Below are 16425 nucleotides of genomic sequence, written 5' to 3' on the forward strand. Positions count from 1 at the left end.
TTTACATGGTTTATGATTGGTCAATGTTTTTCATAATTAATAACTCATTAATAAAGGCGAAAATTTTTACAAAGGAAAAAGTTATTTTTAAATCATATTTATTTTCAGAAATCTCTATTAAATCTCTATATTAAATCTTTATAAATTTCTAGGATATATATTTATGATATTGAATATATATTAGATATATACTAGAATATAGATAGATATATATATACTAGAATAGATAGATTTATATTGACATATATGATTCAGAATTTTTTAATGAAATTGAATTGTAATTGATTTCTTCCTTTTATTTTATTTTTAATCTTAGAATTTCATAAAAATTGGTAAGCTAATTAAGAAAACAATATGCTAATTTTTTAATATTAATTGTATTAAAAAAATTATTTTATAATTATTAATAACTATTAAGTTTCATTTCAACATCAATAATTATAATTTAATTTCATAGCCGAAATTTTAATTACTTTTGTGATATAATAAAAGAATTTTAAAGGAATTTGATCATATGCAATACATTCAAGTTATGTAATCAATAAAACCAATAAATATTTTTATTAGAATTTTTTGTAATAATTAAATGAAACATAGAATATGTTCTATATTTTATTTATTATTAAATGATTTTGAACTTTTTTTACAATTAAATTTAAAAATATTCAATAAATTTTTCAAATTAATTATTCATTACAAATAATATTAATTACTTATACTATAAATATTATATATTTATTGAAAAAATATAACATAATTAAATTATATTATTAATTATAAAGAATATTAATAAATAAATATATTTAACATATACATATGTATAACATGTTTTTAAAAATAATATCTATATTAAAACAAAATTTAAGAAATCAAATAAAGATTTATAAAAAAAAATATAGATCTATTTTATATTCAAATCAAATAAAATAAAGAATTCAAAAAATTGTCATTACTATAGAAAAATTGTAAGATTGATATAGTAGACACTGACTTTACATACAATATATTGTAAAATATATGATTTAAAAAATATTCTAATTAATAATATAATATGATATATTCTAATATATTCTAATTAAATAAAAATTCTAATAAAAAATAAAAGAAAGAAACTAACATATGTACATTTTTTAAGTTTATACCAAGTTATATATTTAACCAGGTATATACATAGAAAATCATAACTATTCATATATATACGTAAAAAAAATTAGAAAATAATTAAATTAAATCTTAAATTTTATCAATTATTAATAATACTAAGATTTCTAGCATTACAAAAAATAAATGCAACAATTGCATTGAAAAGTAAGATACAATTAAAGAATTTAATCGATGATGAAGAAATTGAAGCTTATTGAGCAGATAAAAAACAATAAATAAAAAATTACAGCAATAATATTTCTAACTTTAATAATTAATATTCTAGAAAAATTTTGCTTGATGATTTATATTACATATAAACCACACAAATTTTGTTTTCTGACTTTAAGTACTGTCAGAATATTCTCATCAATTGATTAATTGAATCTTACAAGAACATACTAAATATATAAATATTAAATAATAAATAATGTTTCATATAACTATATTCAACATGAATTGTGTATATATATGTATGTATATATATGTATATGTATGCGTATATATATATATATATAATATATATATATATATATATATATATATATGACATATGTATACGTATATATCATTTAATATTACCTAATCTAACATTAAATAATAAAAACAATCTTGTACATTGACGTAAGAATAAGCGTAATATGAGTTTATAATTATAGGAATGTATATCGCACGAAAGATGTGGAACAATTATTGTTCTGTCAATTTTTAATAAGAAAAAATTTTTATGGCATACTTTCCAGACAACTCTTGATATGCTCCCAAGCTTGCAATCCCTGTAATTATTTACAACAATATCAATTTATGTATGAAAGTACAATAAGAATATTAAATACTAGGTAAAAAGGTAAAATTTTACCTTTCTAGCAAGCTTAAATTGTAAAATACAGTAAGCTGCCAGAATTTCTTTCAAATCTACGACTTTCTGATGTTGAAATCTCTCTATATCCATCATTGCTTTGATAGAGAAAGATCTAGAAATATTATATATAAATTATAAACATATTATATTTTTATAAAAATATTTTATCAAATTATTTTATATAAATTCAATAATATTAATAATACATGATATATATAATATTATATAATAATATATACTATATTAATAATATCAATAATATTTTGATAACGATACAATTTCTTCAACAAATTTAATCACATGATAGTATTTAAAAAAGAAATAAGCAAAAATTAATAATCAAAGTAATATTTTAATTTATTTTGTTTTAAATGGACCTCTAAATATCAGAAATTTAGAAAAAAAAATATTTCTAAAATAATAAAATTTTATTTTTGCTATAGTTATAGTATAGTGAAAAGTGAAACATTTACTTAAAATTGTTTAAAATTGCAAAATTTTTATTTTTTTAAATTAGAAACTATTAATCTATATAAAATAACTGTAAATAACAGAGTAACACATATAATTAAAAATATAATATAGAAAATATTAAAAAACCAGAAATAGGTAAATTTTTTTATAAACAATAATCATAAATATATAAATTATTTTCTTTTTCTGTTATATATTTATCGATTACAATCTTCATGACTTGATGTTCAATCAAATATTACTATTTAATCTAATGATTAAAAAAAAAAAATAAAAAAAAAAAACAATTTTTCTACATATACTTTACATTCTCTAAAGTTTATCCCAAATAAGATAAATACATTAAAAAAAAATTTCATATTTACATTTTAATTTGAGATAAAGAATCAATTAAATTATCAAAATATTGCAAAAATTATAGAATGCAATGCTTTATTTTCATATTTTTCATAATTTCATAATTTTTTATATTTACATATATAAGAAATGTATGTACTATAATTAATTAGGAAATATTTTAATGATCATCTAAATTCATCATATAATATTTTTCATTCGTATTTTTTGTTTAAGAAAAACATTAATATAAATTTTTGTTTTAATTTTCTATTCAATCAATTTATCCATTAAGTATAATATTTAATCAAAATACATTACTTTAAATCTTCATCTGCTCGTTTAACAGCTTCTTCATGTTGTACAATCCTTTGTTCTAATTGTAACATTTTTAATTCACGAACTTCTTCTGTATCAACAGATACAAATAATCTTGACATTAAACCTGATTTACCTATATTAATAAAGTATGTTACATTAACAAGTATATTTATTATTTAATACTAGTAATACTTTTAATCTAAAACCTTGTATGACTTTTTCTTTTTGCTCAAATGCTGCAGTTAGAGCATCATGAGTTTCATCTTTGGCTAATTGTAAAGCTTCTCTTCGTTTGATAACAGCTTGTAATGCAGAAGCACCAAACAACCATTCTTTTAATTGATCTGCTATTAATTCCTCTTCTTCAAGAGTTGTATCTATTGTCGCTGCTAATGAATCCAAGTAGTGACCCGATTTCTAAGAAAATAGGCTGTAATGCAGTGGGCTTTGCAATATATATACTTATAATATATCTTAATTATGTTATATTATTTAGAATTTTTTCACAAAATTGATCATTTTAATCTTATTAAGAAAAAATGTTAAAAAATATATACATTAAGTTTAAAATACCTGTAATCCATCACCCATTTCCCTTTCTATGGCACTCCATTCACTAAATACACGACCATAATTTGCATGTAATTTATACAAACTATGTTGTTTTTCTACAAGACGTGCACGTACTCGAAGAAGATTACATAAATTATTCTAAAATAATGAAAAAATAATATGAAGATTTACATTTTAATTATTTGCCAATAATACATATACCTGAAGTTCAATTCCATAATTTTTTATTGCTTCAAATCTTTTATCTGGTTTTCTTAATCGTACTGCTACACTCAATGCTTTTAATTTTGATTCTACTAATTGCAAATAACCTATTACAAAATAATAATTATAACAATATATATAAACAATTTAAGTGATGTTTCTATGAGAGAATATATAATTTACCAGTCTCTTTAATACTTTCCCTCCATCCATCCTTTTGTTGTAAAAATCCCATAAAATGTTCATCACCTGACAATATAGGATGTGTCGCTACTCTTAATAGAAAATTCTTAGAAACAAATTTATCATAATTGTTAAATTTATATTTTAAAATAAATAAATAAATATATATATATCAAATGACATACCTCAAGACCAATTCTTCGTCTATCAACAAAATCTGGATCAAATGTATCAGTGGTAACTTTTTGCCATGCATATAAAACTTTTTTTTCTGGTAATGGAGGCAGTACAATATATGGATAAGAAATTTCTAAATAAGTTCGGAGCAGTTCAAATTCCGTATATCGACGCCAGAGAGAACTTACTTTGGTAAGTGCACCTTTAAAATCTGGATCTGTAACTCTATATGTAATGATATATGTTAATATATTCATGTTAAAATAATTTTTATTTTTAAAAAATGAAAATTAAATTCATTTGAAAATGTTTTTATTTTTATCATATAAAAAGAAAAAATAAAGAATGTCCACTTTTATGATAATCTATTAAGCAAAAATTAAAATTATTGTAAAATAATTATTTTATTATATTTAAGTTATTATTTTTAATTAAAATATATACATTTTATAAATAATACAATTAAATTCATTACATATTGTTTTTTCACTTATCTATGAAAAAATAAAATTAATTTTATTTTATAAACAAATATTAAAATAATTTTCTAATAAAATTGCTTTATGACATTTTTTATTTTTTCTTTTTATTATTCATATTATACAAAAAAAATATATTTACTTACTTAGTCTCAATGAGGTAGACTGTATAAAACTCTCTTAAGTTCAATGCTCCATTTGCTCGCTTTTCAGTTTCAACTATTGAGATTTCCATGTGATCAAGCAATGAATCCTAATATATGATATTTATATAAAATATGATATTAATAATAAAAAGTATATTTAAATATTAAAATATAAAAAGTACATTTAATATTTGAAATTAATAATTTTATATATTTATTATAATAAATAAACAAATAATTATTAAAAAGTTAATATCAATATTATTTATATTATTATTATTTTTAAGATTATATATTAATATTAAATTATATTCAATATATAACAATGATTTTGTATTTATTGAATTTTAAAAGTAAAAATATTTTCAATTTATATTACTAAAAGAAAATTACTTAATGATTTACTGAAATGATTTTCAATAATAATATTGAAATTCGACCACTTTTAAGATATAGATTTAGATATTTTTTATAAGTGCATACATAATATTATACTTCTAACAACACTTGTGTAATGGTGCTCAATTGTAAAATCATGACCTATTTTGGTAATAAATTAGAAAAAGTTTAAATAATAATAGAAAAATTCATATTTTTTATTTTAATGATGTATCTAATTTTCTTTAAAAAAAATATTTTATTTATTTTTTATTTGTACGATTGATTTTATATTGATCATATATAAGTAATCGAAATAGTAAAAAATTTGTATTAGATTTAATATCTTTTGTACAATGCTCTGGAAGATAAAAAAAATTAAATGTCAATAAATATATAGGTAATTTATTAAGAATAAGAATATATAATAGTATCGAACAAAAAATGAAAAATTTAAATTGACAATAACAAAACATGAGAATCACTGCGTCCATTTCGAGTCATAAAATAAATACATAAATTTTCAATATTATTATTCATCACTTCTTTAATTTAAATAAATATAATTTCATTATTCATAGAAATGATAATAACTGTAATGCATAGAAAACTGTTTCAATGAATATGTGTTTAATATAACCGTACGATGAGCGTCGAGTGATGTATTGATTTGGCGGATGAATTAAAATGCTCAAATAATCAAAGAATTCTTACTTCCTTTTGTGTTTCCATAGTGGTTATATTCGCATTCGCCTCCCTCTGATAATTTCCGTTCTGAAATAATTCTTCCATGATTCTATACTGGCCTAAAAATCTACGAAGCGGCAAAGGAACTTCGAAACTTTTCACATCACGTCCACTTTCTCCATTACTGTCAGTATTTTATTCTAGAGTATTGTACATTGTACCAAGTTAAATTCCCTTTGAAATATTTGATAAATTATTCTATCTCTAATTTTTTTATATTTTATATTAGTTTAATTAACATATTCGATTATAATTATTGATTAAATATAAAGAATACATTTAAAATATAATTACATTCTGTAAAAAATATAATATTTTAAAATTTCTCGATTATATGCTAGGGAATTTTAAGAAATTATAAACTTTCAAATTGAATAATTGATTATAAAGGATGGAATACACATTTTTATATTTTTTATATGTTATAAATATTCATATGCAAAATCATCTTTCAGAAGACTAATATTAATATTTATTATTTTAATACTAATACAAATATATATTATATAAAATATTATAAACTATTTTATAGTTAGAAACTTTTTTTTATGTTATTACAGATATCGATAATATAATTTTTTTTTAATATATATTACATGGGTTAAATGATATTAAACGATAATTAAACGATAAGTATAAAGAATTCAATAATTATTTTTTAGGAATGATAGGATGAAACGATTTTTAGGAATGATAAATAATAAAAATGATATTTTTACTTTTAAAATGAAATTGCATATTAATTATTTAGATAATTATTATTGATATTATAATTAATATTATAATGATATTATATTGATAATTACTTAATAACATTTATTCTATATAATTAATGATTTATAGTGAAGAATATATATTTTATTTTATATAAGAGAGTATAAAAAAAAACTTACATATTTTTAGTAACAGATTGTATATATATATCATGTTCTGTAAATGATTGTATCTTAATTCGAGAGATTCATAAAATTCTCAAGTTCTCTATAGATACTGTGTGTATTGATAAAAAATGTGCGATGATTTTTTGGAATGTCGAAAATATATGAGATATTTTAAGAATTATTACAATTCATGAAGAAATAGCTTTTTGACATCCATATTAGTTATCTCTCGCAATGTGTTAATATTAATGAAGATAAATGGACGCTATCACGAACTATCATACATAAGTAAAATTTTATATAATAATAGCAGTTTTATCTTTTTCTTTAAAATAAACTTTTTCAATTTTTTTTGTTTGATTTTTTTTTAAGTCATTAAATTTTTTTAAGTTTAATTTAAAGAGGAACCAAAAAATAAATTAAAATGAGAAAATCCGCTGTACAGTTATTAAAATATATGCACATAAATTCTTTTTTTTATATCCTTAATATGATATAAATAAATGGATATAAAAAGAAAGATAAAATATGCATTTTTGACTAAATGAGTTAAAATTTTAAGGAGTGAGAGGAGAAAGAGAAAAAGGAATCTTGAATATTTATAATAATATTTATAATAAAATTTATAATAAAATTTATTTATGATAAAATATTTATAATAAAATTTGAATAAACTTTAACTTCCAGTTTTTATTAGTTTGGTATAATATATTGAATTACATAGTACTATATGCCTTTGGAACTTGGAAATGTATGTGTCAGTATAGTATCATAGCTTATCTATTGTTTCTATTGCAACAAATAAAATTCGAAATATATAACGAATGAAACAGTTAAAAAGATTTATAGATTATGACTATGAATTTAAATTAAAAAATGAACTTAAAATATCTCAAATCCAATGCTGAGCTTGGATATTTCGCGAATCGGAAAAAAAATAACATAAAATATAAAACAATCATTAGACAGAAATCAATAATTAAAATTATAATGAATATTAACATTTTTATTTAGTGTTTATTTTAATTGTAATCTATAAGGAATTATCATCATAATTTATAAGAAAATAGTTTTTTGATTGATTTATTTATTATACATTTTAAATGCCATTGCAATATGTTTATAGAAAGAATAGGTAAGCGATTGCATACTGATACTAACGTATATTGCCAAAAGTATGCACATATAGATAGAATTTAATGTTATATGAAAAGTTTTTTATTAATATTTCGGAAACTAATGAAAATCTGAAACTAAAATTTTATATCAGAACTCTTTTCTTCCTCTCATCTATCTAAATTTCAATCAGAAACATATCTTTTTGGAAGAATGTAAAGTCTTATGGAAAATCGATTTTAGATATCAAAAAAAGCTGGTTGAGACTTATTTATTAAATTATAAGTCTAATCGAAATTAACTAAATGACATATAGATAGAATCATTCTATCTTCCTTACATGATCAATGTAAAGTATAAATACAATAGAGAATTTTCTTTATAGAATGTAACTTATGTTATTTCCAATGGAAGTAACATATAATAATAATAATAACTTATAATAATTATAAATTCAGAAAACTTTTATATACTGAGACATTCGAAATATTGTTCAATAAATAGTTAATAATTATTAATGATTATATGAGAAAATAATTCTTTTGTATTTTATACATTTCATTAGCACAATGTTTATAAATCTTTAAAATAATGTAGTCGGATTCGTTAGTTCGAAAGAAATTCATATTCAAAAAAATTTGTAGTTATTATCAGAATAACAAAAGTTATTGATAATTATATAGAATAGAGATATTCTCATATATGGGCATTTAATAAAAGAAATTGAAGCTAATATAAAATTTCATCAAATCAGTCAATGTGATTTTCGACTAGATGACAATAGATATCGATTTTTGATTGTAATAATATTCGTTGATAATCCATTGATATATTATATATATAATAATTGAATTAATTTTTTTTAACAGTTTTTTAAATAGTGAGTAGTCATATATATAATAATATCAATTTTTTTATATGTATAGTAATCTCATTATTTATTTGCGAAATTTCCCATATCTTCTTTCAACTTGGATGATATGAATTATAAACAATTGAATCATCCATTATTTAATTCTATTTTCATTCTCAAATATGAAAATATTTAAAAATATAAAATTATATATCAAAATAAAGAATTTTATAATAAATATAAATTTGCATAAATATCACTAATCCAAAATCCTACATTTTTATTTTACTATAAAATTCTTAAAAAAAAACACATATGTACATAATAATATACATATTAATATTTATCAATTTTATAAATTTATCAATTTTTATAATTTTTATAAATAAAACATTTCAATTGTTAACCACATTGTTTTATAAATTTTGACTATTATTAATAAATAAATTATATTCTTATGATGTGCAACATATTTGTTTTCGATAAACTAATATATATTTAAATTGGTATATTTAAATTTATATAAAATATATTTTATTATAACTTTAAATGTAATTCAAAATAATTTATCTAAAATAAATATCTTGCTATATAATGTTAGATAAAAATGATTAAATATATATTTTTAATATTAAAAATATTAGAAATTTATATTATATTATATATAATATTAATAAAAGATATTAATAAATATCCGAAAGTAAACTACGTCAACACATAATGGACATGTGCACTATTTGTCGAACTGAAGTTTTTTACTTTTATTAATAAAATATTTAGAATATTTTTTACATTTAGATTTTTCTGTTTTTTTTTAGCAATATAAAATATTCTATTGCACATATATATATAAGAATTTTAATATTGAAAATATTAATGCTATATGCAATAAAAATATTAATATTATAAATATTAATTTCTAATTGCATAACTTCATTTTCAATATTAAAAATTTTTTTCTTCTATTTTATATAACATCATCCTCTTATAATAATGTTGCATAATTGTCAGATTAACAATTACTACTAAGGAAATTCTATTTAAATTCAATATCATATTTTTCTTAACTAAATTCACCATTTTTATAAATAGATTGCAATACTGTATATTTGAAGAATTGAAAAAATATTTTTTAAATAAATATTTTTTTTTTTATATCTACATTTAAATGAGAAGTCATCAGAAATATGACATCGTGTCTTATTAAATCTTATCAAAGTTATTTGATTTATTGATTATTCAAATAAAACAAAGTTTTTAAATAAAAAAAAATTATTTCAAAACAATATGCTTTCTAATTAGTACAATGAATTAATTTTAATTAAATATATAATTTAAGATATAAATTAAAAATGACGCATTTATGTAGGTTAAGATCATGAACGTGTTTAAATTATCAAAGATTGGATTATTTAGATTATCAAAGATCTCAAAAATAGGATAAAAAATGTGTATTATTTTTATATTTATATAATATTTTATATAATTGTATTAGAGATAACATATAAAGCGGAAGAAATTCTGTAAATATTTACAATGCAAGTGTATAATATTTCATTTTGTTAAAATTATATGACTTTACATATTTTTCATGTTATTTGAAATTTCAATTTATGTGAAAGAAAAAAAATAAGGGAAATACCACCGATCAGCGAATTTCGAACTCGCAATCTTCAGGATTCAAAGCTGAGATTCTATTCTTCAAGTCATCATAATAAAATATTTTATCTTGTTATTATTTATTCCTATATGTTATTCCTATATGAAATGATATTACTTATATATATATAAACAACATTTCACATTTCATAAAATAGATTAAATAAATACTAAAATATTCATACTATTAATTTAGAAATCATTTAATAGATTATTCTTAATACTTCTTTTATTTAAATAATAAATAAGTAAATAAAAATGTAATAAATAAAATATAATATAATAATAAATATAAATAGAAATAATAATAAATAAATAATAAAAAATAAATTTTTATATTATTTCTAATAATAAAAATTTTGAATATTAATTTATCTTCTTTCTGCTATATTTATATTATTCCTTGATTACAAATGACAATTTTCAAACTTATATCATCCAAAATATTTAAAAGATTATCTAATATATCTGATAATTTATTTAATATATTTTATTGTACAAAAAAAACGAAATATAATTATATGCAATTGTTTATTTATTTATTTATATTATTTCTATGTAGAATAATTACTTTTTTTTTATTAAAAATAATTGTATCAATATATAATAAAATATTTATTTATATAATTACTTTTTTAACCATTCATATATTAATATTATGTAAAAAAATATCTTTTTTATATTTTTATTTATTTCATTTGAAATTATAATCGAAAAATATTTCTTATTTTTATTTTTTTATCGCTTCAAATCATTTCAAGTTTCTATATTTTTTAATCATTTTTTAAATCTATTTTTGAAATATCTATTTTTTTTTTATATCATAATCTAAATCTAAATGTAAAAAAAATAGCATATTTTTTAATCTCTCGAAAGCATATAAATTTCGGAAAATACTTATAAATAAAATAATTTTTTAATCCAAATTATCATTTCAAGTCAATCATCTATCTAAAATCTATATTACAAATCTATTAATATTAAAATCTGAATAAAAATTATAACCGTCTAAAATAATAAAAATAATAAAATAATAAATTGTTATAAAAAAATTGCAATAAGAATATTTTTTACAACGAGTTTTATTTTTTTAATATTTTATTATATGAAATATTATATTAATATATTATATTAACAATTAAAAATTATCTTTTGGAAGGTAAAAATAAAGAAAAAGATGAAAGAAAAAGAAACTGCAATTTTCTTATTTTTTTTTTTTAAATAATGCATTAATTATAAAAATGTAATTGTTAAAGAAAAAAAATTAATTTTTAATTTTTTAAAAAAATAATTAATTTCAAAAAATTTAGAAAATAGAAATTAATTTCTTTTTTTAATTAAAATTATATTTTAATTAACATATATTAATTAAAATATATGTTAGAAATATATGTTAAAATATATATTAAAATGATTGATTAAAAAATATATATAATATTTCTAAAAATATATATAATAATTATTTTTAATCAAAATTAAATGCAGATAGAAAATAGAAAATACATAAAAATTGAACACAATATAATATAAATAGTTTGAATATTTTTAATAATTTATAATATATATTAATAAGTTAGTAAATAGTTCCTTAGATGGATCTTAGAATGTCTTTATAGAGATTCTTTTTTTATTTTATTTTTATAAATAATTTTATTTTATATAGGTAATGCAGGATTGACTAAATCTTTAATATTTGATATTGTAATAATAAAACACTTTTTATAAAATTTTAATAGTCTTAATTTTCAAGTCATCAAAAATCCTTGCAAATATTGATTTTATCTAAAATTTATTTTTACAATTAAGTCAAATTAAAATATTCGAAAAGTTTTTAAAATAAAGAGTAAAATAAAACATTTTTTGTAAAATTTTGGATCTCAATTTTTCATCAAAAATCCTTTTTGCAAATAAAATTTAATATATTATTTTTATATAAAATGAAAATATTTGGAAAATTTCAGCTAAATCGTAAATGATAGGTTTTCAAAAATGTAAGTAAGTAATATGGTATTCCAATATTCGTTCATTGTCATGTATAAGGATATATGAGGACATATAGATTCGATTTAATAGCATAAAATTTAATAATATTAAAAATTTTTCGAAAATTAAAGCTAATTTGCGCAAAAAAAATAATATAAAATAATATTTTAATAATATATTTCTAGCTTACTAAAATCAGTGAGAAAAGAATTAATCTGCAAATTGACTACATCTTTTATTAAAATAATTTCATATTTGTCATATGATTGTTATATATAGTATCTATGTAGTATTTATCATACTGAATATATTGGCTAGAAGTTCAATTATTTTTAATTTTTTTACATTTATTATTTTATATTTAATTGATTTTATGATTTCAATATATATATTTATGACTTATATTATAATCAATATAATGTGATAGTCATATGTGTTTATATGATATTCAATTAATTCAATATATTTCTAAGATAACAAAAATAATTATCATATAAATTTTAGTAAATCTTTAATATTTTAACTAAAAATAATTATTAGTAAATTTTAATAAATTTATAAGATAATTATAAGATAAAATAAAATAAAATTATAAGATTTCAATTTTAGTAACTAAAATAAATACAAAAATTATTTAATAAAAATATTGATTGGGATTTTTTTATTAAATTTACTTCTCATGAAGCGAAGCAGGAATAATGATGCGATGACGATATAATAGAAACAAAGACCAATTTCAATTACTTAATAAATAATTTAATAAATAAACCATTTTTTTATATTTTTTGTTTCTAAAATTAATCCTCCAGAAATATTCTATAAATATATAATAATATATATAATAATATATATAATAATATGAATATATAATAATATTTATATGCATATTTGCATCAGAAAACAAATGAAATGATTTTAACATTATGGTTAATATGGTATTTTATAAAAATATTTATTAGATAAAATTTTAATATAATATAATAAATAAATTCAGCATAATTATCCATTTTATTCATAATTATACAGTATAATTATACAATTATTCATTTTATTATATATTTATATATCAGTATATTTATACATTTTCTTATAATGAAGGATAGTAAATTATTATATATGTAAATAGTAAGTATAGTAAATTATTCTAAGTGCTTATTTGAAAGAAATATTTAAGAAATAAATAACAATTGAAAAAACCGTAATGCATATCTGAGAATTAAAAGTTAATTTAGTTTAAATTTTTAGCCAAAAATTTTTTGTTCGCGTTTTTTTATGGCATTGATATTACGGTTATATTAAATTTTTACACGCGAATAAAACAAATGAACAATCCGTAAAAGTAATATGTACGATTTTTTCTCTTTGTTATTTATTTTTTAACTTTGATTGTCAAAGGTTATTGTACATTTTATTTTCATATTCTTCAGATTTGAATGTTTGCATCTGTATCACCAAGTATATTGTATAAACAGAATGCAATATTAATGAATAAATGCAGAATTTATTTAGATAGAATGCAGTAATTTTTATTGATATTTTAGAAATTATAAATTTGCGGAAATGCTATTGTATTGTTATAAATATTGTATTGTATTGTTATAATGCTATATTATTGTATTGTTACAACATTATTATTGTAATGTTAATATTTCATTAGTTTTTAATAAATGTATAATATGTATTTTTAATCAATATCTCAAATACTAAATGCCTTGTATGTATACGATGAAACATAGATAGATACATAAACATAGATTCAGAATAGAATTTAATTCTTTCTCGTCCTTCAATTTTATATGTGAATAAATTAATTTTCAATTTGAGAAAATAAAAATTCTAAAAATATTCGATTGTATAAATAAAAAAAAAAGATAAAATAATCAATAGTATATATTATTTGAATCTAAAAATAAAATAATATTAATAATTTATTTTAATATATACAATACAACATTTAATGTGAAACCATAGATATTTCACTGAATAGAATATATCATAACAAAATATTAAAATAACATGCTTATCATCTGAAATGCCATAATTTTTAAAAATGTGAATTAAAATAATTATGGTAAAACAGAAGATAAATTACCATTAAAAAAACTTACATAATACGGAGTGAATAAATTAGAAAGATGAAATGCACATTCCATTGAACTTCTCAACATGATAAATAGTAATAGTTTTCTAACGGAAAAGAATATAATGAAATATATCTACATATTATAATGTCACTTAATATATTATTTTGATAATTTCGTTCTATTATTAATATATTATTAATAAAAAGATATATAATGTATTATTAATAAAAAGATAAACTAAGAAAATTCTGAGAGAATTAATAATCTGAAATATATAAAATATTGATATTATAAATAATTATTTAAATATTTATGTCTCATTGAACATATTGAGATATTGCTATTTATAACCAACTGTCCATTGTAATTATTGATAAATATGATCAAATAATAGATTATAAGTGAAGATTTCTAATGAATCATCCATAATTTTTATTACTTTGAATAGCAACTAAAAATATATATTTAATTTAATACATATGATATAAAAGACGTTTCCAATTAATGTTAATAAGTGATTCACAGATGAGAAGACAATTTTTAGAGCATCCTAAATATTATGATTAATCTTTGAATAGCTTGTTATCTTTAGTTGCATATATCTATTTAATCAGACTTAGAACATATATCGAACTGGATAATTATTTTGATTTTGTACGGTCAAAATAAAAAATTAATAGAACATGTTCTTAAAATTTAAAAAGAGTTTTCAATACTCGAATTATTATTATTTCTTATATTATTATTATTTATGTTCTGCAAAAAAATTTTTTTGTTAATTAATTTAAAAATTTAACAAAATTTTATTAATTAAAAAAAAACATATCTAATATTTCATTACAAATATACTCGATATGTACTCGATAATATATTCTCGAATAAAATTACAAGCAATCTATAATAAAAAAATAAAATTAATTTTATAATAGATATACAATGTGCAATAAAAATATTCCAATGATATAAAAAAAAATAATTATGATATAGAAAATATATAGTGGATTACAATTTATTAAAACAATATATATATATTTACATTCATTAAATATTTGCAAACTTAAGAAAAAATTTAACAACAATGTAAATATAAATTACATTTATCACAATTGAGTATATATAATATATAAAATAAAAACATAATTCGTGACATAACATATGTGTTATTAGAATTTATAATTTATCATATAAAACTAAAAATGGCCTACTACTATAATAACACTATAATAACAAGATCCTATAATACATTATAATTAATATTAATCATATTATTATTAATATATTAGTACATGGTTATTTCTATAAATATTAGAAATATGAAAAAATTTCAAATAAAAATTACATGATATTGAAAAGCATATATTGAGATGATAAATATTTGATTTTGAGATATTCTTGAATTATTCTTGAATTATCATCATTATGTACGCTTCGATATTTCACAAATATTTTATCTAAAATATTTTTTCATATTTCTGATATTTACCGAAATAGTTGTGTATATGCATTTAAAATGTACATATTTGTATACATAAATGTGTATATTTAGTTATAAAAAAAATTGTTTATTGTATTTTTTTAAATGTAATAATATATATTATAATTGTAATTTGTCTTAATAAATTGTAATTTATTGTAATTTATTATAAGTCTTTTTACACGATGAATTATTTTTTATTGTGTTCGAATATTTTCGATATTTATTATAAATACGCGTATATTAATTATTATATTTTTATAAAAAAAAATAAATATACATATTGTATATAAATTATTTTAAATATATATAAATATATATAATTTATTGAATATTTTAGTAATCATGATAA

The 16425-nt window shown here is 17.7% G+C and overlaps 1 protein-coding gene across 2 annotated transcripts; it reads right to left on the reverse strand.

The window, feature by feature from the left end:
* Nucleotides 1–599: 599 nt before the first annotated feature.
* On the reverse strand, nucleotides 600–6159 carry LOC107993155 (sorting nexin-4). Of its 2 annotated transcripts, none has more exons than XM_017049425.3 (10): nucleotides 5991–6159; nucleotides 4899–5005; nucleotides 4282–4498; nucleotides 4097–4202; nucleotides 3911–4020; nucleotides 3710–3847; nucleotides 3343–3553; nucleotides 3137–3269; nucleotides 2003–2117; nucleotides 600–1919 (listed from the first exon to the last, which is right to left on the reverse strand). In XM_017049425.3, exons 1-10 carry the CDS (start codon nucleotides 6066–6068, stop codon nucleotides 1869–1871), a joined length of 1266 nt encoding a protein of 421 aa, XP_016904914.1. In that variant the 5' UTR covers nucleotides 6069–6159; the 3' UTR covers nucleotides 600–1868. The 2 variants fall into 2 exon arrangements, with proteins under 2 accessions (XP_016904914.1, XP_061932940.1); XM_062076956.1 differs by lacking the exon at nucleotides 5991–6159 and adding an exon at nucleotides 5292–5310.
* Nucleotides 6160–16425: the final 10266 nt, after the last annotated feature.

The sequence above is a fragment of the Apis cerana genome, linkage group LG7 (genome assembly GCF_029169275.1).
Source record: "Apis cerana isolate GH-2021 linkage group LG7, AcerK_1.0, whole genome shotgun sequence".
Taxonomy (NCBI): domain Eukaryota; kingdom Metazoa; phylum Arthropoda; class Insecta; order Hymenoptera; family Apidae; genus Apis; species Apis cerana.

Bases quoted from the DNA above. Each gene is read 5' to 3' on its own strand.
- LOC107993155 (XM_017049425.3), bottom strand. From the start codon at position 6,068: ATGGAAGAATTATTTCAGAACGGAAATTATCAGAGGGAGGCGAATGCG. The intron at 4,203-4,281 runs GTATGTCATTTG...TTTGTTTCTAAG, and splicing joins GACGAAGAATTGGTCTTGAG to AATTTTCTATTAAGAGTAGC. The intron at 4,021-4,096 runs GTAAATTATATA...ATTTTGTAATAG, and splicing joins GGAAAGTATTAAAGAGACTG to GTTATTTGCAATTAGTAGAA.